The 27,854-nt window shown below is 36.8% G+C and overlaps 1 protein-coding gene across 2 annotated transcripts in view; it reads right to left on the reverse strand.

The window, feature by feature from the left end:
* Window positions 1–27,854, reverse strand: part of CHL1 (cell adhesion molecule L1 like) — a 132,292-nt gene that overhangs the window by 37,303 nt on the left and 67,135 nt on the right. For both annotated transcript variants that reach the window (XM_072421053.1, XM_072421055.1), the window contains 8 exons: window positions 15,719–15,874; window positions 10,347–10,455; window positions 7,219–7,409; window positions 6,109–6,231; window positions 4,507–4,677; window positions 3,144–3,258; window positions 1,872–2,056; window positions 29–160 (listed from right to left, as the gene is read on the reverse strand). In XM_072421053.1, coding sequence (XP_072277154.1) covers window positions 29–160; window positions 1,872–2,056; window positions 3,144–3,258; window positions 4,507–4,677; window positions 6,109–6,231; window positions 7,219–7,409; window positions 10,347–10,455; window positions 15,719–15,800 — 1,108 coding nt within the window. In that variant the 5' untranslated portion in view covers window positions 15,801–15,874. The remainder of the gene's footprint in view (window positions 1–28; window positions 161–1,871; window positions 2,057–3,143; window positions 3,259–4,506; window positions 4,678–6,108; window positions 6,232–7,218; window positions 7,410–10,346; window positions 10,456–15,718; window positions 15,875–27,854) is intronic.

The following is a 27,854-nucleotide window of genomic DNA, read 5'->3' on the forward strand; positions in this document are numbered from 1 at the left end:
TAATGTCCTTTATAATGCTTAATTTTACCATCAAGTAGAACTCCATTTCTTCTCCATCGGATTTGTGGTTCAGGTGTCCCCAAAGCTGAACAGTTCAATATAATCTCAGAACCAACAGTCTGTATGGAACTTTCCAGCTGCTTCTCCCATCTAGGAGGCTCTAAAAAGCACAACGGATCTATGATTAGTCATGTTTGGTATATGTTATTTTCACCAAAAATAACCCTATAAAGTAAATAACAAAACTAATGAGTATAGCTACAACTATGGTCTAAATGAAAAATGTCATTTATAATATCATAACCTGTTGGGGTATATTGTTTTATTTTTAAAATGTGACAATAAAGTGATAGTGATGAAAAGTTAAATATGCTGTCAGTTTTTTTTTATTGCTGTCTGTGTCCATGTTAGGGAGATTCAGTTAATGTCCTTATCACCCTAATCACTGGGAATAAAAAAATTGATGGGTAAATGTACAATTGTAATTTGCTACCAAAATAAGAGTATCTTCCAATGTGTACAGTGACAACTGTCCACAAAAGTGTTTTTCTCACATTGAAAAGATATCGTCCCACTTCCTGTTGTTCTGCAGTATAATCTTCACAGACCCTCCCTAACTCTATTACTTTATCCTAATCCGTGCAGACAGCTTCTGTATTTCAGAAGAGATGGGTTATATTTGTTGTGCAATACCACAAATATACTACACATGCACAACTCTAGCCTTTGGCCTTGCCAATCAAGATGGTCAAAGAACCTAAACCTGGAGTTTACTTCAAGTTTAACAATTTTTCCCCGATCTTTAAAGAGCCAAAACTAAAACTAAGCTAGCTAGTGAACATGTTTTGGAGTGAGATTTTCATAAATCAAAGGCACATTGTAAGTCAATAAAAAGCAATTTATGAAAAAAGTAATCTATGCATTAACCTACAACCTGTTTTAAGTGCAGTACACTGAATTGCAATTCCATAGGGGTGAAGTTGTGTCATCCCCACTAATACATCATTATACCAAATACATAAAACACATGGATGAAAGTTTCTCTTGGTCCATGGGATAAGATATGTTCCTTTTAGAAAGGAGCAGTAGCTATCTATTCATGTATTATAGTGACCTTATAAAGCAGGGGTTCTCAAGACTCTGGCGCACAATGAGCTGCAGACCATGTCTCCCGTACAGATTGCAGGCTCAGTGCGGTGGGTGGGTTGTGTCTCTGTAGTGGGCAAGGTCTGGCATCATGACGTCACTATGGGGGAAGTTTCTTCCCCTTTGAGTGACACCCGGCTCCCCGCACATGCACTGTGCAATTGGTGGTAAGTTAGCTCCAAAAGGTTGGGGACCACTGCTATAAAGGGTCTTTTCTTACAGATATATATATATATATATATATATATATATATATATATATATATAGATATTTATTTATTTACACAAACAGAATGGGGATGAGTGAGCAAAATTTTTAATTTCGATCTCGCAGCGAATCGGGCCTTACAGAACATGTAAGTGAGAACGGCTTTGTGATTCGTCATGAGGTCATGTTCTTGCCGAACTGCAGATGAACTCTCAACAGAGAAACTCCATTGAGAGTTTGCCTGCAGTCACAGCTGATTGGACGCACTCGCGTGCCTTCAATCAGCTGTGAACAAACATTCCCACGGTCCCCAGGCTTATCAACCCAGGGAGCGTGGGAACCTGCATTTCTATGGAATTTCGCAAACCCATCGGAAGTTAAGGGAAACTTTCGCAAGAATGTCAGAGGCATTCCTGCTCATCCCTAAAACAGAAGTAATGACAGCACTGGTTTAAAAGATTGCAAATTCTTTTTTAATTAATGAAAGTAGACTCTGGTACTTTTAAGAATGATGTACCTTCTACGTGAACATGAAAACTGCGATGAGTAGAACCCATTTGATTTTTAGCTTCACAGTGATATGTCCCTTGATCCTCCTTAGTAACTTTTTTAATTTTAAGTATTTTCCCAAAACTCTCTGTTTCTATATGATGCTTTAAGGAATCATCCTCCTCTTTCCTCCAGTGGATTGTTGGTGTTGGTCTAAAACAATGATAATAGTAAGAAGTCAACAAATGCAAAAAAGAAAATAGAATAAAATGGGGCACAGCATGGGGGAACTTAGCTCTATCACAGCCATGTATATTACTAAGCTAAAACACAGTGGTGTAGTGGGGGAGGCGCACGTAGGCACGCCGTGCCCTCACTTTTTTCGAGAAGGATACATTTACATAACAATGATGCGCATACTCACTTGCCATGGATAGTATTATGGCCCCTCTTCTTTTTTTATGACTACACCCCTCCATAAACACCTATCCCCAGCCAGAATAGTAGCAAAGACTGAATACATCTTGCCTAGCATCAATAGCATCCCTGTTGATCTATCACGTGAACCTCCTGCTATATACAGAATGAGTAAAATACAGGTCCGCCAATACTGTGTTATCCATTCTCACCTTGATGCTGGAGGTCTGGTTCTACACCTTTTTTGCCTTCTCCATTTCTGGGAGGTGTAACTTCATGATTCTTGCACTCTGTCCTCAACCCAATGACACATTGGGGTTGATTTACTAAAGGAGTATAGGCTGTTAACTTTGCAACATGAATTATTTCCTGCAAAGGATATTTCACTTGACCTAATGAATGCGGTGAAAACTCACTTTTCAAAGAATATCCATTCACCTGCAAATACATTTATAAAATCAAGACTTTTGCTTGCATGTGATTTGATAGTTAAAGTCAGTGGGATCCTCAAGGGCAATCACTTTAGTAGATGAACAGCCTATATTCTTGTAATAAATTAATCCAACTGTGCCATTCTGTTTACTGCTGCAAGAACCAGGTGTCAGAACCAGAGTTATCAGCACATTTCCTAGGCAATTAAAGTGAATACAGCCCCCTAGATAATGTGATGTGGGTATCCCCATAGATAATGGGAGGGCAAAGTAACATCTCCCTCGCCTAGGTGAAAATTAGGAAGGTTGAAAGGCGCTATTAAGTCATCCAACTAAAAAATAAATTGTTACCATTTTGGTATAGAGGGAGCGTAAGGAGATAAAAGTTTTATTATTGCTAAAATTAGTAATAGATAATGATATCTATAAAATATATTGTTTGTATAACTCACAATCCTTCTGCAATGCACTCCAGCAGCAATACCTCGTCTTTCAGCACAACAATAGGGTTGTTTGCTCCTCCTTGTGTTGTCATTATTTTTGGAGCTCGATTTTTTATTAGGCCACCTAAAAAAAGAAAAAAATGACTGTAAATAACCAAAAGAATGTAATGAACATCCACTATTTGGCATCTGTTTCTGCTGTGTGCTTGTAATCCAATATCAAATACATACTACACCAATAAGTAAGCGAAAGGTAGCTTACCAAAAGAGGGTCTTCTATAATACAAAATTCATACTGTTGCCAAGCCTGATTTAGTTAATAAAGTAGGAGAAAAGCAAAAGACGGCTTTTTTGGCAATAATAATACATTTTTTTTTACTCAAATGAAAAGTGGAGTACTTAAACAAATCCTCTGCTAAACATAGTTCTCCTATGCTAACAAGGTATGTCAAAGATCAATGTTTACATATCACAAATGATCAAATTGAACATTCATAGGTCTTGTCCCATTGCCGAACATGTTTTTCTCTATGGCTTCCTCAGGGGATTCAGTGACTTTTTTACAGAAACATATACACAATATTACATTTGTATAAAGTACCAGGTCTTTACAAAAAACATACAGTATATAAATGTATTTACTTTTGTAAATTATTTTATAATAATTTATTATTTTAAATAAATAATTTAAAAACATAAACAGATTTAATAAACTACATTGTAGAACTTATCATCTAAATGTGCAATGTTGTTTCAACTACATTTAAAAAAAAAAACAGAACCACTAATGTAATAAACTTCAAACATGAACACCTGTAGTGTATAAGTATGTATCTGCTATTACTTAACTCTCCTACTAGTTATCTGACAATCATGCTGATCCCGTGCAATCAATGGTTTCTAGTGCTAATTAAGAAAATTATGCTGATCAGGAGTCGTGACCTAAAGAGATCATGAAAGTCTCCAAAATTATGCACATATGTAAAAAAATGCACACCTACAATGTACAAGCATACATAAACATACAAGCATAAAACATATTGGGTATTGTTTGTTGTTTGAAAGGAATTACTCTAGGGCCAGATACCTTTAACACTAAACTAATAGGCTATCACGAGTACCATAATATCTGTTTTGTGGACAAGTGCAATTTTTATGCTTAAGGAATATTCACGGCAATGATCATGGCCACTCACCACTGAATAATAAAAAAACACTTATATACATTACCCAGTAAGGTTTTACCCAAATTGTAATAGCAAATTTTAAACACCTTTATACAAATTCTCACTGGTTTAGAACTGACTGTCAGCTTGAATTATTGTGGGTTGTGCAACATAATTTTGGTTGAAGAGTTATCAAAATTTCTTACTGTTATGGATTTTGAGGCTAATGGGTGTCTTTTGCGCCATATGCCTGATCCTAGAGAATGCAGCCAGGCAGGAATAATTAGTAGAGCTGTCCGTTCGAGTGACGTGTGAGAAATACAACATCCCATCAAGTCCAACTGACACTCTCTTGCTCTGAGTGATGTGACGAAGATCTGTAATTAAATCACAAGTAGATTCTAAACTGTTTTGCAATCGAGCATACATTTTTTTTTTGCTTTACATGGAGTGCAATCATTTTACATATTTCAGGTCCGTTGACACCTTAGAACCAACCCTCTAGGCATGCTTACTCATTAGGTACCTACTGCACAATTATTAAGGAATATTTGTTTCACAATTCCTTTGTTTCATGTGACAGTGCTGAGCTTGGTAACTGGGGTGCAAGCTCTGACTAGCACAACTTGGAGCTTACACAATAAGTTTGTCCCTGCTGCTGGCAAATGAACAGAGACGTGGAGGAGGTATAGAAAGGCAAGCATATATGTAGAGTGGCAGTGAAATGAACCTGTTGCTTTGCATGGACAATGGTCAGGTTCATATTTTCATTACTAAGTATTATTTTTTTCAATTTTAATTTAAACATACATGCATACTTCAAAAGCCTAATACCTTTTGCATTTCCATCTTTTATATTATCTATATTCCATGTTGCTTAGACTGTTCTTCAGTATTAGCGGCAGTTGATGCACGGGTAGTACTGGTAATGACCAACATGAATGACGACTGTTGTTTCCTAATAGGAAGGTCACAGCAAAGTGCCTCCTGGGCATCCCTGTCCTCCCCTCGCCTTACAACACAATAGTACTGTCTGTATGGAACTTTCTAATTTTACTATTGCTGGAATGGATCATTAGTGATCATTTCCAGTGAGGATTATTCAACATGTGTACATGGCCTTAAGGAAGTGATGTAATCATTCAATCAGTGAACAAATGAATAGGGAGGAAAAAAGAGATGACTGGGAAGAAACACTGTTCTGTGCAGCGATGATCTCTGTCCCTTACAAATAGAAGAGAACAATGACATATTTAAAGGGAGATGGAAAAGGTCTATGATCTCTGAGCTGTAAAGAATAAATAACTGAAATAAATAAGCTATAGAGAATTCCTGGTCCCCCATTCCGCAGGTAGCCCTTCTGGAAAAGCCACAAGACAAACACTTCTGCATATTCACATGCATGTACTATTTTGCTATGTCTGCATTTAAAAAAGGTAATTCCTAAGCTATGCCTTAAATTGTGAGATATGATTGTGTCTTTTAATTTAATGCAGACATTCTACAAATCTTTCCATGTATCTATTGATAAAAATCCCATCCTCAAATGTTCCTATTGGACACAAACAGTTTTATGAACTTTGAGTTAAAGGTATGAGCAGTTCATGGAATGTTCTGAAGGTAAAGTTAGAGATCATCCAAAGAACCTCTAATGCACTACAGATGTAAAGCATTTTTTTAGTTTTTTTTTAAAAGCATGAGCATTTCCTACAAAATGAATCATTATTTATGATATAATATATTGATAACCCTATTTATAAGACCATTGACCACAAATACAAAGTATACAGCAAGTTAAGAACATTTACCAGGTGTCATCCAGTGTATAGAAACTGGTGGGATGCCAGCGGGTGGGTCACAACGTAAGATAGCAGGGTCCCCTTCTTCTAACTCCAGGGGTGGGATGTTTTCTCTGGGAAATGTAGGATCCCCTATAGAGTAAGGAAATATTACATTGTATATTTGTAGCATGTGTATACAATGTGTATACGATGTATCTAGGTCCTATATTAAACATTAAAGTTAAAGTAGACAAGTATTTATGGTAATAAAATTATGCTACCAATGTTAATGCTTTTCCTACACGTTGGTGGAGGTTCAACCAGACCCATTTCTGTATTATTTTTAGGACCTTAACATTTAATGTACAGTGGTGCATAATATGTTGGCGCTATATAAATCCTGTTTAATATTATTAATAATAATAATACTTAAATAATCATTGTGGTACGTATCAAATGACAGTCTTAAGTATAAATTTTCAAGTGAAAATTCTAATATACAAATTCACTGTTTTTTCAATAAAACAATTTAAAAAAATAAACATCGATAACTAGAAAAGGGAAAGCACATAATTGATGTGTAGAGAGGACAGGAAGAGATACTGGGTCTGCTCACTTTAGAGTAGTTGTGGTGAAGGGTTAGCATATTTATTTTCAAAGCAAACTTTGTTTGCCTTGCATTTGCACTTTTGAGAGAACATAGGGAACAATACTTATGTGCATGGGGAAAAATATATATCTGCTTGCATATGATTGGATGATAGAAATTAGCAGTTCATCTAATTCACTATATCATGGGAATTTTTGCTTTGCAAAGTAAACAAGATGATGTCCTGCAGACTTCAATTATCCTATTATGTGCACACAAAAATCCTTGGGTATTTTTACTTTGTTTCACCTCATTCACTGAGATAACAAAAATATACATTGCAAAGGGAATGATCCCCACTCCTATAGTAAATTGGGGTCATGGTTTATTGTGGAAGCACTTGCATTCCTTGTATTATACGTATTGTATTTTCCTTACCTTAAATAACTTGATCATTTAATGACTGCAGTAAAGAAACTGTATAATACTGTAAATGTCAGTGGACTAGAGCACACACTTTTTTGGTTTCATGAAAGGCAAATGAATACCTGGAACAATAAAAGTAGTCTCGTCTGACATGGCTGTTCCTAGCTTGTTAAAGGCGTAACAACGATATGTTCCATTGTAGGGTGAGATGTTCCCATTATGGTGGATAATAAAGGTGCCAGAATCTTCTTCAGTCTTTACATTTTGGTCGGTAAATGGATTATAAGGGTGCCCATTTCTAGTCCAATGGTATCTGTAGAAAACAATACAAATATATTACATGCATGCCCGTACAAATACAGAAGAACTGCATAAATAGCAAGGAATATTCTCTATGATTGAAAACATAGGGGAAACACTTTGTCCAAGGATTTTAATACGACGAATGAAAAGAGCAGCCGTTTCTTAAGCTTGTAAGCACAAACCTCTGGCACCAGCGCTGCAATTATCGCCAACACACACTGCCAAGTCCTGAATGCGTGTCAGCTAATGTGCTCTGGTGTCATTGAGCAGCGACTTCAACAAGGAAGATGCTGCCAAACAGTCTAGAATATTAGCATTGGCAGGAACTCACTCAATGAATGATGTCTTCTCATGGGTTTTATTTGGTCATCATTATGCCTAATACGCGTGTTGTATGTTCGTAAAGGTGTTAAGAATATTAATTCCACGAACAAGTTAGGTTTTTTACTGCCAGCTGTAATTATTTATTTCAATTATTAAGACACATGCCCATTTAATAAAGAATTCTTATTTTAGTTACCAATTGAAAGCTTTTCTACTAAAATCACACAAGAAAGATGGACACTGATAGTGGGTTACTGAAGCCTTTTTCAACCTTTTTAATTCTGAGAAACTCCTAAAGCAGAAGTAAACCCAAAACAAAAAAAATACACTTACCTTCAATCAGTCTTTTCGTGGGGAGGTTTCTTCCATCGGGTCTTGCGTTGTCCTGGTATCCATTTTCAGGCCAGCACAGAGGGAGCACCAGGCGCCACCATATTCTCCTCTCCTCTTCCGTGTTCTTCTTTTTACATCACCCGATCTTGCATTATGCAGGCACAAGATCGGGTGACATAGATTGGGAAAAAACTTACCAATCTCACTGCGCATGCGTGAAATCGGCAATTATTTCCCCTATTGATAAAAGGGCTCCTTCTGCCTATGACCGAGATGCTCCCAGGCCTCCTGGATGCCTGGAGGCTCTGCACCCCCATTCATTCTTGATCACCTAGGAGATCGAAAATTAGGAGGGCAGAGCTGCACCCTTTTTTTTTTTTTTAAAAAAAAGGTGTTGCACAAAAAAACCACTTAAAACACAATTTTTCACTTTGAATAAAAGGGTTGTCTACCCTTTTATGCAAAGCGAAAATTCTAAGTTTAGGTACACTTTAAGATAATTTTCAGGTCTCACAAACCCTTGCCAAAACCATTTTTTTCATTGAGAAGACTCCTAAATTAATGGTCAGTGGAAAGAATGCCTTCCTACAGTGGTGGCTCGTAATAATATCTTTAACAGACACCTAAAATATAATGAAACTTATGCAGCTGGTTTTGCCAAGTGGTGACTACAGAGCTATGCAGGTATCATCACAAGGGAGGTCATTGAGCCATAGAAACCCTCAGCAACATCTAAAGGAACCCTGGTTTCTCTGGTGGAGTTGCTGCAAAGAATAAATCCAGCTAAAACCTATTTTATTAAGTCCACATATGTGGACAGGTTACATCCACAGATTTTCCTTGACTTTTTACTCCTGCTGGCAACACAAAAAAAACTTTTCTTAGTGAAGTAGACCAAATATCATTGTTGCCTGATGAAGTCTGTGAAGATGAGAAATGTCAGTTTGCCTCCTGTGATAACTAAATGTTCTTCTAGACTGGAAGATCATAAATGGGACTGAAGGAAGTCATCAGCATTGAGATGCAGCAAATGAAATATAAGGTGAAAATACTGGCAACATTTTCTTACCTTACAATAAATTATTGTTCCTGTGGTGGAACCTTTTTTTTTTCATACTCAAACCACTCAGACCAAAGTACAAAGACAACCAATTATGAATGTCTCATACAAATTCTGGCCTATTTGAGATTACTTGCAAAAAGTAATGATAACGGTGTGAAAGATCATTTCTGATTGGTATAATGTTCCTGTGCATTGAGAAAGGACACAACAAATATGCTTGGTGCATCCAAACTGTACCCAGAACATACCAGAACTAACCTGGCTCTAGATCAGCCATTATCAACCAGGGTTCTGTGGAATATTAAGGTTCCTACAGAAGGTTTCCAAGAACTCTGACATTCTGACCACTACTGTATGCCCTCTTCCTACTGGCAATCAATGTAAATAGTATTTTCCCATTGACTGATTAAAGCAAGGTTTCCTGAAACTTGAAAATTATTTCACCAGTCCCCCAGGGGTAAAACAATTGAGCAAGGCTGCTTTAGATCCATTCCATACTACTCTTACACATACAACACTTTTCAACATCTGTTCACATCCCCTAGCACAAATATCCCTTTTTGGGATCACTCCCTTACTGGTTACACACAACTATCATGTTTTGATCCATACATACACACATACTCATATAGAGTAATCTGCCTCTCTTTGACTGTTTATAGTATGCTCATTGTCCCCTCATTACCCCTGAAGAAGCCTTACTCGGCGAAACGCGTTGTGGTTAAGCGATCTTTCTTTTTGGTTTATTTGTTTAATGTAACCAGGAGCTCTGTGTCTAGTTGTATGAATGTTCTTGTTCTCACTGTATATTAGGTGAACAAAATAATACTGAAACATGCTGTTCTAGCATTTGTTAACATTGTTACTTGCACCTAGAATGATTATATCCATGATTTTTGTTTTGCCTATTTGTTTGTAAATAGTAATAATAATAACAAGAAATATTTTTGCATATTGATACACACTTTAAATTGTTTTCTCTTTTCGGCCACACAAAACCCTTACTCTCTTTTTTTATCTTTAATAACATTTACCCTTAAAGGGGTGGCCCTTGATCTTATCTGACCCTTCTGGGGTATACCACCATCTATCTCTTTCCGAGAAAGTTAGCATTTATTGAGTATGACATACTAAAGATATAAATACTATTGGCCCACAGCTACAAATGTATGTATATACAGAAAACATGAAAATACTTAACAAAAGAATCTAAATGAGATAACTTACTGTGGGGTGGGATTCCCCTTAGCTTTACATTTCATAGCAAAATCTTCACCTACAGGAAAAGCAAACTGGACTCCTTTGGTGACTTCAACAATTGTTGGCAATTGTTCCACTGTGATAAAAAAAAAAGATATAGTTGGTAAAAATTAAAACTTTATATTTGATCATGTTCTGTTGTTTAATTACAAATATTTCTTTTAATTAATTTTCTACACTGTAACCTATAAAATAAAATAGTCGCCCCTCTAAAAGCATTCATATCTATGTACCTCCTGGTGTCATCTTACAAAAGCCTCTCCTGGATTATTAGTACATATAAATAGGAAAGTGCAGTGTGCTCTCAGTAACTTTATATTTTACATTATTATTGTAGTGAAAATGTTTTTATATGACATTTTTACAAGCTTGTTCTTTTTGTTAATAAATTAAAAACGTATGGTTTACAGATTAACCCATTACAATGTGATCTAATTGTATCAATGCAGTTACCATAACATATCAGTCACATAAAGAATAAATTGTTTTTAATGAGTTTTCCAACTCATAGTTGTTAAATAACTAATGGAGCAGAAACAGTTTGCTCAGCAAAGTGAGTAATTACTAGGTTTATTAAAATATGGCAAAGCTGTGTTAACTTCAATCCTTTAATCATCTGTTTATTTTCTTTAAAACACATTTATAGTTCCTCCAAATGAGGATGAGGTCCAGGGAAACCGCCTGGATAGGATTAATCAGATCATTATTTCCTTGGAAATGTTTTAAACTGAATCACACATTAGAGAAAAATGTGTAAATGTATAAATATTTCTATTAAACCAGTTTGATCTTTTTATGTTTGCACCAGCCTATGTTTTTTTTTACTGATTTAGTAATGCAGGTTATTGATGTATTTCTCTTTACTAGGAAAGTATCTACACATATTACTCAAAGTACTAGAATTGAATATTTTATTTTATAATATTATATTTGTAAAATTATTTTGAGTCAATTCTATTTTACATTTATACGTTTTAACACTGTATTAAAAAGGCCTAAATACTTATCTTTCTTGTCAGCAATATGTTAAATCTTTGCTCTCTTGCACGCAAAATTTCACTTGAACCCCACCGGGGGTAAATATTCACCCTTTTCAATGACAGAGTGCAACTAAATAGAATAGTTTTAAAGTTGTGACAGTTTTGGATTCAGAATAGACTCTTTGGTTTGGACCCGTCAGATCAGATGTTACCTTGGAGCTATTTCAAATGCATATACTTGCCAAAATGTTTATGAACAGATCTGGTAAACCAAGAGTTTACAGAGTGAGTGAATCACTCTATTCTTCATCATGTTTGCACAAGCCTGTTTTATACTTTTGTTACTTTATATACCACAATATTTATCATTCACCTGTGCTTCATACCCAAAGCTGGTATTGTTTAGATACCCATGCCCTACAATAGCTATTAAATGATTTCTGAGAAATATGTAGATAAATTAGGAAACCCAACATATTATACAAAAATACATGAATGTTTATCTACCCCTGTATTTGAAGTGGTATATTAAATATATATTACAAAAAGTTAGCAAGTAGACTTTCTGGTTATGTTTGTGGCGAGATTCCCTGCCTCTTTCCTGGCACATGTATTGTATTGTGCATCTACAGTAAATAAAAAGTACCCATTGACATAGGATTTAATGGTTTCTTTAGAAGACAATTCAGCCATGAAAAGTTCAAACACTGATACCTATAATAAAGGTTATTTATTCTTCAGTTTGGTAACAATAAAATATTTCTATTGCACCAACAAAAGAATCAGACCAGGCAAATTAGATTTTTTGCTTATATTTCTGTCCCTTGGTTACTTTTTGGAAATTTCAACAGCAAGATCTGCTTGCCATATTTCCACCATTCATATTTTATCTATATATAGGATTATAACCAGTATCTGAAGTTACCTACTAAAATCCTTAGTAATTAAAGTTTATGCTCAGTCAACACTGTTTTGAGTCCATTAACACCAGTGTTACATAGTTACATAATAAGTCAGGTTGAAAAAAAAAACATAAGTGCTACAAGTTCAACCACTAGGGAAATAAACATATCCCAGATATAAAACCCTATAAGACATAGTTGGTCCAGAGGAAGGCAAAAAAAACCCTGGTACAATTTGCTCCAACAGGGAAAAAAATTCCTTCCTGATTCCATGAGGCAATCGGATGTTCCCTGGATCAGCAGTCTCCGTTATTTTTACATTAAATCCTTAATCCTCAGTTATATTCTGTTCTTCTAGAAATCATCCAGCTTTTTTCTAAAGCAATCTATAGTAGTTGCTAAAACTACTTCCTGAGGGAGCTGATTCCACATTTTCACAGACCTTACAGTGAAGAATCCCTTCCTTATCCGGAGCTTAAACTTCTTTTCCTCCAGACTCAAAGAGTGCCCTCTTGTTCTTTGTAATGATCTCAAAGTGAATAATGGGGAAGAGAGTTCTCTGTATGGACCATTTATATATTTATACAGGGTGATCATATTCCCCCTTTATACGCCTCTTCTCAAGGGAGAATAGATTCAGTTCAGCTAATCTCTCCTCATAGCTGAGCTCCTCCATTCCTTTTATTAGTTTAGTTGCCTTCTCTGCACTCTCTCGAATTCCACAATGTCCTTTATGTGAACTGGTGCCCAAAACTGGACTGCATATTCCATATGTGGTCTGACCAATGCTTTGTACAGGGGCAGGAATATGTCTCCATCTCTGCAGTCTATTCCTCTTTTATTACAAGAAAGTACTTTACTAGCTTTAGATATTGCAGCTTGGCATTGCATGCTGGTATTAGGTATTAGGGTAATGCACAAAAAAATCAGTTTATGTGCATTGGTGTGATATGATATCCCCAGCCTCACAATACATCTGTGTTGCAAAAACAAGAAAATCCTGCAGGTATGATTTTAGGTCTGTGATGATGTGTAAGGCAGCTCAATCAAGTATAAAAATGCAAAGGACTGGTGTGAATGGCCAATAAGAAAAGTTCAAACCCTTTTCAAGTTTTTGTGATTTGTAACAACATTAGAGAGATTTATCTTCACATCTGACCGGCTGACAACAATGAACCAGGCAGAATGGAAAGTAATTATCTAACAGCTCTACAGACAGAAATACAAATACTTTTCTGTAGTAGAGTTTTCTGATTTAGTTTTTTATCCAATTGCCCCATAGATTTTTTCTCACTTCCTGCCTAGTTAAACTGGTTTTATGAGGACAAGATGTGAGAGTAAATTTCTTTAAAAGGAACCCCAGATAACTGTAAAAACCCAAAAGGTGCTGAAAACCAATCTATCCAAACTAATCAAAACTTTTTTACATGACAAAAAAATAATATTCTTGTACTGTCTATAATGAATTTAGGCTTGCTTTAAAATCAGTATGGTAGGAGATAGTGACTAAAGAAGATACAAAACCTTTCACGGCAAACAAATGAGAGCACAAGCTTTCTGTATAACAGAACAGGTATTCATGCATTTTATTACCTTGTAAAGACACAAGTGAAAGGAAGAAAATGTGAACAGGCACGCAAATTATTTATTACCCTTAGGAAAAATTAAATACCCAAAACATGTTTTATGATCTAGACATGCCAAATAGATAAACCCATATATTCAAATTATGAACTGCTTTCAATAATAAAATATCATACAAAGATTTTACAGGACTTGTTTTAAATTTAAAAGCAAACCCGTAATTAAATTACCGTAAAAATAGCATCATTGGCACCTACACTTGGTGGCTGCCATCAGACCAGTAAAGATTTTACTAGTAAAAGGGGTCCAGTCCTTATATCCGCCCAGTCCTTATATCCGTCATGACAGTGCCCAGCCAATACATACAATAAAATATAATCCTATCCAGTATTCCAGACTGATAAATGTGTCATGATAGTGTTTGGCCAATAAAAATGTCAGGATAATTCCCTGCTAATATATCTGTAAGGATAATTTCCAGCTAAAAACATATGCCAGGATTGTTCTTGGCTAAGAATATGTCGGGATATTTCCCAACCAATATATCTGTCACGATAGTTCCTGACTGATACATTTGTCATGGTATGGCCTAGCGAATAGAAATGTCTGGATCATTCTGGACCAATATATCTGAGACAGTACCTATCTTTTCAAAATTTACATCATCTATCATACAGAAAGAACAAGTAAGACACATGAAAGTTTTTAGGCAGCAAAACAAATAATATATTATTAATTAATAATAACTAATAATTAATAATTATATATAATAACAAAAATAATTATATAATAATATTATATAATAATAAATAAATAGCATAGAGTTCTCTGTGCTGACAATTGATATTCTGAATAGAAATCTGACAAATAAAAGGTATACTAGTAACTCCTCAAAGCAGTGTTTCTGAACTAGGGTTCCTCCAGAGGTTGCTAGGGGGTTCCTTGATCAATGAGCAATTTGTGACTCAGGCCAGTTTACTGGGACTGATACCAATGATCTTGGAATGTTCTCCTTGCTGCACCCCAAGCCCACCTCCCTAGGTATGCCACTGGGGACATATTAGAGGAGGCATCTTGGAAAGTTTCCCTCAACTCTGCTTTTTCTTCACCTGCAATGACCTCAGCATATTGCTATTGTGTGGAGTGGATTTCACTCATTAAGAACATATATCACTTTGTCCTAGAGTACCCTGCAATGGACTGTATTTAGGACACAGAGTAACCCTATTCTAAGAATGGTAATTCACGGGTAGTCCCCAGGTTACATACAAGATAAGGACTGTAGGTTTGTAGTCGGAACAGGCAGATGATTTTAATAAATACAATTAGGACATATGTTTGTCTGAACATATTATTAGGCAGCATGGTGTCAGTTACTGTATAAAATCCTCACTGTGAGTTAATCACAAACAAAGCAAAAGAAAAAAAAAAACTTTATGGAGCCTAGACATTCATTAACTGGAGCAAGCTTTGCTTTGATATGCAAGAATAAACAACTGCAGAGTTTGTCTTGGTCATTAAAGAGTTACAAGAGCTTGCAGAAAGATCTCACTCACAACCTCAGCTGTGTTTAGCAAAAGATTTCTTCGGCAAGTCATGCAACCCCCCCCCCCCCCCCCATCAAGCCTCCATCCTCCACACATGAGCGGGAAGCCCCATTCATATCTAGGAGTTGTCTATATGTCAGATGTCCTTAACTCAGGGACCACCTGTATATCATTTAAATGTAGCCTTATACTTTTAATAACAAGGCAATAATAAAGAAACAATAAATTACTTTGTATCAATAATATTTTCATGTCACTTCAAACACCATCATCCAGACCACATCCATTCTATCTGAAAATCCCTAGTGTATTTTTAAAAGACATACCTGAAAGTGGTATTTCTGCAGTCCTAAAGCATTTTAAAATGAAGAGAAGGATGAAAGCAGCCTGTCCCCATACAGAAAGCATTTTCCTTATATTCAGGCTGTCCTAGGTTTTCCTCTTCTCGTGGATCATGAAGCGTCGATGCTTGCACCTGTAGACTGAAACAAAAGGTTATTCAGGAACAAACCGCACACATGGAACATAGTACAAAAACACTTTATAATATGCTGTGTATGAAAAAGGTTTCATCTGTGTACCAATACCTGTGTACCTATTATTAGCTATTCATTGCCTGAATTTACTTTTAAGTCACATCAGCTGTTTAAGCATTGACTATAGCCAAAACTACACCGTAAAATATAGTAAAGCTACATAATAAATAAAAGTTTATAGGGAAACTGTGAGGTCTGCCATTACTAATTGCCTTCTGAAAATGCTGATAGCTGGGTGCCATTCTGATCCACTAGCCACTGGCCTGGACCATGTAAGTAGCAGATCTGACTTGATTCGCTCTATACTGGTTTTGGTTCATTGGGCCTGACTGGAGAGGATACACTTTCATCAGTGAAGCTGGGTGATCCAGCAAACCTGGAATGTATTTCTTAAAAGTTATTTGGTATTTGTTAGCAAATGTTTTCAATCCTGGACCAGATGCATTCCAGGTTTGCTGGATCACCCAGCTTCACTGATGAAAGTGTATCCTTTCCAGCCTTGGAGAACTTTTATAAACTAAAGAGGAACTAAACTGAAAACGGGATAAAAAAATACACATACCTTCAATCCCACAGGGCATTCCAATCCATCCAGGGGTGTCCTACATCAGGTCCCACGTCGTCCGTTTTTTTTAAAAAAAGGGTGTTGCACTTAAAAAAAAAAGCCCAAAACAACAGAATTTTTACTTTACATAAAAGAGTTGTCTACCCTTTTTCGAGTTTCGGAAATTTGCGAGTTTAGGTACGCTTTAAGGCCATTGACTCGGAAAATAATAAAATCACAAGATCATCATGACAGCTAGTATTTTAGGAGGGGATCAAAGTTTTTAAGGAAGGAGAAGGTTGCCATTGCTCCCCTTTCTTTCAGTAGATGCTAGTTGCATGCCTGCCATGTTGATCAATTGGCTTCTAAGCTACAAACCTAGAGCAGGAATTCAGATCAAAAGTTTTGAATTCACTCTGACTTTCTAATCTGCTTACTTGTTCCAGATCAAGTGCTTTAGAAAGTACAAAAGCAAAAGAAAGCCAGTCAACTAACATTCTTAGAAATGGGTCAGAATTTTTTGTTTATTGTCATGAGATAATTATGTTGCCAGCCATTTCTGATTTCTTATCAAAAAATCCTTCTCCTAGTGTAATTAGTGTGACTGCCGCTCCGGCTATTTTTTGCCAGACTGTAAATGTCTTTTATTTTGTTTCACATGGAATGTGTGTTATTTTTAAACCATAAAGAAACAAGGATACACATCATGCGGCTGGTCTACATGAAAATCTTTGCTGTTTTAACTATCTAGTAAAAGTATTCAGGAATTTTTTATTAAGAACATGTATCTATAATGAGATGGATGGGAAGAATGGGACCCAAGGCATAGAGCAGCTTTGGCCTCCAATGCCTTCAATTATTATTTATAAAGATTGCTATAGGCACAGAGGAAGCCTCACTACTTGAATTGTCTATACTGGAACCTTCCCAAGACACCCACTGCCTGGCAGTCCATCCTCTAAGAAGTCATAGTGAGGTGCTTTGCACTGTTTTTCTGGTTTATTGCTTGAGTATGATAATTGCATTAGGATCCCCTAAGTGTCTGCTGGGGCCCAGGTTTTGTTTAGGGTTGCATAGTAAATGGTGGATCTGTGATAATGAACACAGGTAGGGATGAGCGGGCGAGTTTTTAAAATTCAATCTCGCAGCGAATTTGGCCGTTCTCGCTTACCGAAATTGTAAGTAAGAATGGACGGTGGCAGTGGCTGCATAATAAAGGATATCTTTATTCCTCTCCTCCCTCCCCATTTTCTTTAGGATAAATAGATCTATACCTACTTGACTAGGTTCTCACAAAACTCCTATTTAGAGTATATGAAACAAAAAACATATATTTGAATATTAAAACTGGACCTAATCTACTAGGACAACATTAAAACAATCTTTTTGCTTTGGGCTTGGACATATCAAACTGCATGCAGCCTGAATACTGCTTCTTTTACCCCCTTACCTACACTCCAACCAAACAAATCATACAATCTCTGCAAATTTATACCCCTGAAGAAGCCTATACCAGGCGAAACGCGCTGGGAATCATGCGACTGTAACAGGTCCCCCTCTTACCTTGTTTTCAATCTTTATATGTACTTTGTATGACATTGGAAGGAGTCTTATGTCTAGATTAAAGTATCCAAACCCTGTGACAACAACAGGCATTTGGATATTGAACCTCAAATAAATATGTACCTTTGATGTATGTACTAATTGTAACTTGAAAAATACACACTTATTTTTTATTTATTTTTGCACAAAAACCAAAAACCTCCTGAGCCTGAAACCTCTTTCTTTCCCCCTCTTCCCCTTATACCTATACTATGAGCTCTATGTAAAACACTGATCAAACTACCAACTCGTAGGAGACTGACACTATTTAGAAAGAGTTAACAACACAAGCCTCATCCATTCTGTTTACTCTATTCGTAAAAAAACAGCAGTACATCCAAATTTATATCGGTTTTAGTATCAAAACTTTCAAATACCAACTTGGTACCACATGCTTCTGCGGTAAGAAGCCCCAGCAACATTACCAATTCTCCCTCTACCCCTGAGGAAGCCCAGTTTGGGCGAAACACGTCGGGTGGGAAACCTAATCGCTATCGCAGTATGAGGAATTAACTTATTGTTACTACCTGTTGCCAAAATTAGTGGTCAAATGTTAGTTTAGGAATTAAACCAAGAGACAATAGTCCCAACCTTTTAAATTATGTTTTAAATCAATAAAATTTTGTGTTTTTAATCTTACCTACTCTGCCCTTCAAAAGCCTCTCTTTCTGTCTGTCTGTTACTGAACTTTTTGGCCATACCTAGCCACATGGTTCGGATTTTGTGTTTACAACATTCTTAGCAGTAATTCCAAATGTAGGGCCAAAGGTTTAGATATTTCCTGAAGGCCCTGCAAAGAAACCTCACATTTTGTTTTTCATTGGTAGAAGGAAAGTACATAAAACAAAAGGCTTTTAGAAAATCTTCCTAATGCCTGTTTATAAATAGAACATGTTTCTTCTTTATAGCTCAGATTCAAACCGGACTCAAAGACTATGCCTTCTATTCTTTCTGTGACATATGTGGAAACGCTTCCAGATTTTTGGTCATTAATTGATGTAATTACTTGTAAAATGATGCCATTATTAGGCTGCCAAGTGCTTAAAGTACACAAATGGAGTGACACATTGGCAGCAGGACTGCAGAGATTCCGCTACCCGGTGTAATCTCTTGGTAACAGACAGCTCTTTTTTTTTTTAAATAAGATCAATTCATGGTCAATTTATTCTACATTAACCACAAGGCAACAGACTGATAACAATTTTTAATTGACTAATAATATGTTTATGACACTGCAACTCAGAAATGTATCCGACCAGTCCAAACACCCAGCTGTCATTAGCTGTTGGCATTCCACACGGGAGTTTAGGCAACTGGAAGACCTACAATAAGGGCCTTTCAAAACTAATTTTCTATTATGTAAATATGACTAAGCATGAGAGAAATTACTGGGTCACATATGTAATTAAATTAATCCACATCAAGCTTACTTGAAATAATTTGATAGAAGATATGTAAATCATACACTTTTCATGTAAATGTTACATTGTTTAATGTAGGGTTTAAAATGCTATAATGTGAATACGATTTGAATTAATGTCCTTTGATTCAAGAAACATGTACTGAACTCCAGGCATATATCAAAACATAAATGAATGCAGCTCCATATTGAATATTAAATCTTTAAAGCCTAACTCCAAAAAAAATGAAATTTCCTTCAAGTCTGCATTGCAAAAGTTAAATTCCTGTATGGGGTGGAAGTACTACTTTTACTAACCTTATTCCGTTGCTCCTGCTGCTTCTTTGTCTGGCCAGTCACCCACAGCCTGTTCCTTTCAGTGCTAAGTTCAGAGGTTACAGGCACTGACATCATTGCATACAATGCAGGACCAATAGTTCTTCATTAAATGAGGATGTGAAGGTCCAAGCCACAACCCAAAATGTTAGAGAGAAGAGGCGTGCACCAGCTGCGGGGGGAGCAAGGGGTAAGATAAGTCTTTTTATGTTCCCCCTAGACTCACACAAGACCCACTGCAAGGGATTTTTTTTTCATTTCTTAAGTTGTCCAAGTTGTCTTATTAGTACCTTGATTGGAATGTTCATTTTGGACTAATAAAAAACGTACTACCTCTTCATATGGTCAAATATCCATAATGCACTAAGTAATTACAAATTATATATAGGAATAAAGGTTATCTTTAAACAGATTACTTACATGACTTATTATCATAATTCCTAAGGTCTCCCAATCCCCTGAGGAAGCCCATACGAGCGAAACGTGTCGGGTTGAGACTATAACTCTGAATTTAATAACCGACCAGGATTGTAAGGTCTGTTCGTATTGGTCTTCAAGAATATGTAATGAAGTCCAATATCTATATCTTATGTACAAATTTGACCATCCCCTGCAGGAAATAGGTGTCATCTTGTATTGAATGCATGTCTTGTATAGTATATTATGTTTCTTGCCTATATTGTTTAGAATAAAGGATCTTATATATTTTTTTAACAAAACAAGTTTACCATAAAAAGCGGTTTTCTTTTCTCTTTACATAGTTTACCTAATTGGCTTGGCAACTACTACATGAGATATTAGAAAACTTTCATCTGGGATACATTCTTCTTCTTCCTACTTACATTTCTGAAACTTTCTGAAGAACGTTTCTACTTTTTGGTCTGTAAAGATGACATTGACGGTGTTTTGTTTTATCTGCCTAACCAGTGCAACATATTATATAATACTTTTTGACCATGTGAAAAGTTTGCATTTGTCCTGTATCATCTTCCATACTTCCTATTCATCTCAAAGGGTCTAGTTACCCCCTCTGGTTTTTATCATGGGCTACAAAATGATTACAGTGTATGTTGTAAAGATGTGAGAATTGGAGGGTTTGCATAATGTAAAAGAGAAAACTTGAAATGAAAACAAAATGCTTTATATTGTTACCCAGGACTTATAGGGACTTAAAATAATTTCTGGATGGACCAACTGTACTTTGCAGGGTCTTTAAAGAAGTAAAACATACTACATTGTTGTTCTTCATTTTTTGTTTTGCCCTGACACAAACAAAGTATATATATTGCGTTTGTTCTATAATGTGCCACAAATTGCTTTTTTAACACAATGCACTGAAATAAGGAGCTTTCTAGAATATATTGGTAACTATTTGTATGTGCTATTAAGAGTTTGATTGTGTGTTGTAAAGAATATAAAATGCAAGGTTGGGAAAATAGTGTAATTTTCCAAGCTGCTGTCCAACATTCAACTTAATAACCATCAGTTATCAAAACATCAGTAGAAATAAGGGGATGCTGATTGGGCCGCATGAGGTCAATTAAGGATCCCATACATCCTTATACAATGTTATAAGAGATGTCTAAAGTCAGCTGTAAATTTTAGCATTCCAGGATTCACTCTCATAACATTTGTATCTGTTCATGTGGACTTGGGCTAAATAACCCTCTTTCTTTGTTTTTCATGGAACTATACATGTTTCTTCCAAGTCATCATTATAAAAGCTCTTCTATTTGTCTGAGCTAAGCTCATTCATGTCATGATTATCATGTAGGTAAGCCATAATAATTTATATGCTGGTTGTAAAAAACAAATTATGAGCACATGGACTATCTGACAAAAGTTTTGTGTTGGACATGCTGGTGATACACATGCAGACATTACACCCTGCTATTATCCAAACACTGTGTTCTGACAATACATGTTTTATAATATCAGATCCCAATGAGAGGTTAGGCAAGTGCTGAAGGCCCACAATATTACTTGTTAGACTACGTACACAGTGCAATGGTTCTCGTCTGATAATTGGCTCAGGGCTGATATTAGACGAGAATCTTGCGTGTGTACGGCACTCGTTGTCCATGGTCCGAGAGACCGTCCTGGCGGATCCATGGGTGATGGATGACAACGATGGAAATGAAGTGGAGAGAAAGTTGCCACTCCGTTGTTCTCCCCCTCCCCTCTCCATTGAGCAGACCGGTGCTGTATGTACTAAGTTCAGTTCATTCATGCAGCGTGCAGTCGTTTGCGGTTGGAAAGGATTGTGAAAGATTCTTTCCAACGACAATTTTTGCAGCCTTAGACTGGGTACACACGTCGTTGGAAAGAATCTTCCACGAAAAAAGACTGAACGATGAATGAATGAGCGCCGTTTTGCTCTATGGAGATGGGAGGGGGGAGAATGACGGAGCGGCACCCTGCTGCACTCTTTCCTCTTCACATCCATTACGATCCTTTGCCGTTCGTGGTTCTGCCAGGACGGGTCCATAAACGACGAGCATTGTAGACATGTCAGATTCTCGTCCGATAACAGCCCTGAGCCGATTATCGGATGAGAATCATCTGACGTAGCCTTAGTAATTAGGGTGGAGTAAATTAACCTCATATTTCTTTAATTTGCTGAAATTTCTCTGAATGCTTTGTGTTGCTGTAACATTGGAAAGACACAAGATACCTTTCTAACATGCTAGCACATGCTTTTGGAAATATTATGGAAGGAATATATCATTATTATTTTTGCACAGCATTCACAAAACACACAGCTCTTTATATCATTCATAGACATCTCATTAATTGTCCCTCAAAAGAGCTCACAATGTAATGTCCCTACCATAGCCATAGTTTAATGTTTCTAACATAGGCTATGTACACACGTGCAATAATTGTCATTGGAAAGAATCTTTTAGGATCCTTTCCAACAAAAAACTACCGCACAATGCATGAACGAGTGTTGTACATACAGCACCATTCTGCTCTATAGAGAGGGGAGGGGGGAGAACAATGGAACGGCACCCTGCTGTGCTCTCCCCCTTTCACTTTTCTTACTATCATTTGCTGAGAACCATTGCACGTGTGTATGTAGCCATAGTCTAAGGTCAATTTTTAGGGGGAAGCCAATTAACTTACTGTTATATTTTTGGGTATGTTGTAGAAAACGCACACACACTTGGGAAGGATATACAAATTCTATGAAGATAGTGTTCTGGCTGAGATTTAAAACCTGGGAAGCTAGTGCTACAAGGCAGGAGTGCTAGCCATGGAGCCATCTAAAGAACCTTGATAAGGATGGTGCATGGGGCTATATAATGCCAATGCTTGATAACATTTATAGCCATCACATTACAACTTCTGTCAACAAAATAATGCAGAATTTGAGCTTAGATGTGGAACTGACTACAATTTTGAAATTCATATTATGCAAGTCATACACATATTAATACAATACATATTATAATACATAATAATATTTTGCTTAACACTGATCATTTCACAACACAAAAGGAAAGATCTGTTTTTTATATTCATACTCACTAGTAGTAAGGACCCTCCCTTCATTAAAGGTTCAGTAGTAATATGCTACTAGTATATTACATTGTGGAATCTTTAAAAAAAGTAGTTTGGTGCTCCTTGCAATTTTGAAAATGGAGAATCTGTTGTACAGAGACTGGATTACATATAGGGATATTCATTGTATGCATTTATTGTGTTGTATTGTATTTATTGTATGTCTCCTAATGCATTCCTGGACACTGAACGGTTTAAAGAGGGCATTCCTAGCTCTTCTTACATCTCCTAGTGGAAACCAATGCATTAACATTTTAAATAGACCTTTCTATGGGGGAAAGTTTACATTTTAAGGTGAACTATTTCACCAGTGGGTGAAGATTTAGTATAACGCTCAACATCTGTTTCTGTAGCTGATCGGACACTGTCCATCACTTCTCTAGAGTAGCTGCATCTTTTCTTGATATTATAGGCATATAAGGCAGAAAAGAATTAACTGATTAAAAGTGCAGGCTGTGGTTGGCACGGATGTAATGAAGAATGCAGAATGCGCTATAACAAAACTGCATAAAAAAACTGAAGAAACATACTAGTTATGCTCCATAATTGCAGCTCAGGGTTACATTTTTTAATTGTAGCTGTAGGTTACCTTTAAGGCAGGTTTGTCAAACTGAAATACACAGTGGGCCAAAATTAAAAACTTAGACAAAGTCACGGGCCAAATTTGAAACTGAAATAGCACCGCTACTACAATTCCCTACGTCAGGAAAACAGACCAATGCGGGACTTAATGTTATGAATAGCTGGAACTCCCTCTTCACTGAAATAGCACCGCTACTACAATTCCTTGTGTCTATAAAACAGTCCAATGCGGGGCCACGAGGCCAAAAGAGGCCGCAAGTCTATAGACCCGAGTGATGCCACTACTACAATTCCCAGCATTACTTGCCTTTATAAAACAGTCCAATGCGGGGCCACACATAGGCAGGGAGGCTGCTGGTCTATTGACGAGAGTGATGCCGCTACTACAATTCCTGGCATTACTTGCGTCTTTAAAACAGTCCAGTGCGGGGCCACGCATAGGCAATTAGGCCGCTGGTCTATAGACCCGAGTAATGCCGCTGCTACAATTCCCGGCATTACTTGCCTTAATAAAATAGTCCAATGCGGGGCCACGCATAGGCAGAGAGGCTGCTGGTCTATAGACGCGAGTGATGCCACTACTACAATTCCCGGCATTACTTGCGACTTTAAAACAGTCCAAAACAGTCTGGTCTATAGACGCGAGTGATGCCCGGAATTGTAGTAGCAGCGCTATTTCAATGCAGCGGCGGGCCAGCTGCAATTCATATTAAGGATTCCTTTGGGGGCCAAAAAAGAGTTTGGCACCCGTGCTTTAAGGGCTGCAGCATGCCCATTGGTACTAGCCATCCTAAAAAAAAAAATTACGCCAAGCCATTGATTGAGTAGCTGTAGAAAATGCAATAATAATGTTGTAGCAAGAGCACATACAAATTGGGCATATGATGCCTAGGCAATGTTGTATATATTATATTCCTAATGGTGACAGATCCTAGTCAAGTGGTGCAGAAGAAACATCAGTGTTGTGACCCACGAGTTCCTGTAGATCTGACCAGATTCAACTATATTATACATTGGCATTCAACTTTTTTTTTTTTTTTTTACAAATTCCTTGTACTGAATTTAATTAGACATTTTTGTCTTCTTCATACTTGCTTTTGTACCATGCAAAGGCTGAGACTTGTAATTATTACATGGTGACTGCATACAATTAAACTGAGTCAGGTCCCTCTGAATAGATCAAAGGTTTCATAACAGTGATATGTAGTTTGGGTGTATTTGGGTTCCTCCATTGATGCCTCCATTCATTGAACAGAATGAGGTCCTGTTAGGACCTGCCTCCATCCAGAACAAGGGGGGCGTCTGAATGTGCACTTGGCTAGGGTACAAGCTTTAAAGGTGTGTGTCCAATTCCCACACTCGCTTGGGAATACCAGCAGGGAAAATCTAGCATCTCATCATCTTTACAAAGTTGGGTTACTGAATCCACAGGAACTGGAAAGGCGTAAAAGCTAATTCAAAATTGTAAGGTACATGGAAATCTACAGTTATTGTCAGGACATACATTTTTTTATTTGCATTTTCATTTTTTGGAGTGTGAAGATCAATACACATGTAAAGACTTGGACTGGCCAACTGGAAACCAAAGTTTAGATATTCTAGTGCAGTGGTTGCCAAATTAAGTGTAAGAGGGTCAGCTATGATGCCTGACCACCAAAACAACAAAAGAGGAACATTTATTTAAATATTGACGGTGACATTCACTGCAGATGCATGTGAGCTAATTACAGTGTTTGACTGAAATGCAATGAGAGTTTAGTGAACGTCACATTCACTGATGTTGAAATATGCTGAATTATTTTGGTCTAGTTTAATCTTTTGGCAGTCAAACAGTGCATATGGCTGCATTGTATTTATAAGAAATCTGGACCCAGCAGAACTAGTCACTGGTATTGCTGTAAACCCTAAAGGGATAAACACCAGAATCCTGCTTTATATATAACTCTGGAAAACAGTTTCATGTGAAGTATAACTATGTGAATTTTTAAAACTTTTTTAGGATATACTTTTTTACTACTACTGCCTGTGAAATAAAGAACAGTGAAAGAAATGGACCCATTTGATCCAATGTTAGGTGACAAAAACAGCTAAACCTTACCACTAAACTGAAGATGCCCTAAGATGCCAGAATTGCAGCCAAGACCTGGGGATGAGGTGAATAATTTCTATATTCATTCACAGAAATCGTCAATAGTCAATCATCAATAGTGATTGCCCAATGGGTGAGATCTGAAAGAATGCTGAATGTCGGTGGAGTTGCAAATGGTATGAAAAGGGGCAGCTTTGATTTGCGAGATGGGTAAAGTTTTGATTCAAGGGTCACAAATAACTAAAACAACAGCAAAAGATACTTTTTACATTTTTTGTTATAAATATAGCAAATGCCTTTGCCAAGGTTATGAAGATGCTATCAGTGCTCCAAACAGGACAGGGCAAGTCAAAAGAAAAGAGTCTGCCAATGGGGCTGATCTCTGTGAGTCATTTTTTAACACAACAAATTATTTCATTTTCTATTGGTTGAACTCAAATTAACTTGTGTCTTTTTTTACCTATGTAACTTTGTTGCTTTATGCAATTTATCAATTTCTTTGTATTATTTTCCTATGGGCAGGTTATGCTGTTTACTGAGTAACTTTTTCTCCAGTTTTCTTAAAGCTGGCTTTTTGCTACAATCTCTAAAACATTACAAAAGTGTGTGTCCTCATTGCAAACCCAGATATTTCTTTGTAAGTGTAGCCCTGACATAATGACTGTTCTGTACAGGCCATGTAAGAACTGTATGAGGGGATCGGTAGCCCCGTCTCATCACATGGAGGGCAGATACAAGACCAGGCACCATGCACAAAAAGGGAGAGCAGTGCTGGAAGGTCTTCAGTAAAGGAAACTCCCACACAGCTGGATTACTGCACAGATCAGGAAAAAATACACAATGGATAGACTTAGAAAACATGGGAATACACACAGCTCTTGTAAATAGACAATATTTTTATAGCTTTGGATTTGGATGTACATGCAATCTGTAATCGCCCCTCTTGTTAGCTGGATGTTTGCTTCGCAACTTACATGTTACTACATATCACTGCTATACAGATGGGAATTAAACCCCATTACACTGAGCCCGTGCCTATTGCTTTGAAATCTGCACCCTCTAGGCATGTGAGATTGGCAGCCCCAATGCAGGAAATCTCTTAGTTCAAAGCTGACGGACAAGCGGATTTTGTAATTGTGTTATTCAACAGAACACAACTGCCAAACTGAAAACCAAGTAGAGCCCTATAGAGCCAGAGGGAAATATCTAATAGACTCCATGAAAGTATAATAATATTTATTACATTCTATGTATTGTCAATTTAGATGTAGATTTTTAGGGTTTTTAGATAGTGGAAAGGGGCAAGAACCCGTGTCAGGTTTCTATTCATGTCCTCATTATAGAGATTTATTTCTCTGTCCTGGATACCAATGTCATTGGCACTAAAAGTGAGGGAAATATCCAACATTCTGAGATGATGCAAGCATGTTTCCAGCATTTTGATATCTTAGGCAAGACAACAAACCATCAATCCTTCTCCCCCAGAATTATCTCCAAATACATGCAAATGTACATTATTATATCATAAACACGAACATATATATATATATACACATAATCTCCGCCTGTATCACTGTCTGTATTAGTCTGTCATTTGCAACCCCTATTTATTGTACAGTGCTGCATAATATGTTGGCGCTATATAAATCCTGTTTAATAATAATAATAATAATAATATAAATAAATATATATACACACACACATATTAGGAATAAACCTTTTTACAGGGGGCAATGTAATCCCTGTGCATATACAGGAGTTACATGATAAAAGGCCACCCAATGTCTGAAGATGAAGACTCACCAGCAAT

The sequence above is a fragment of the Pyxicephalus adspersus genome, chromosome 8 (assembly GCF_032062135.1).
Source record: "Pyxicephalus adspersus chromosome 8, UCB_Pads_2.0, whole genome shotgun sequence".
In the NCBI taxonomy this organism is placed as follows: domain Eukaryota; kingdom Metazoa; phylum Chordata; class Amphibia; order Anura; family Pyxicephalidae; genus Pyxicephalus; species Pyxicephalus adspersus.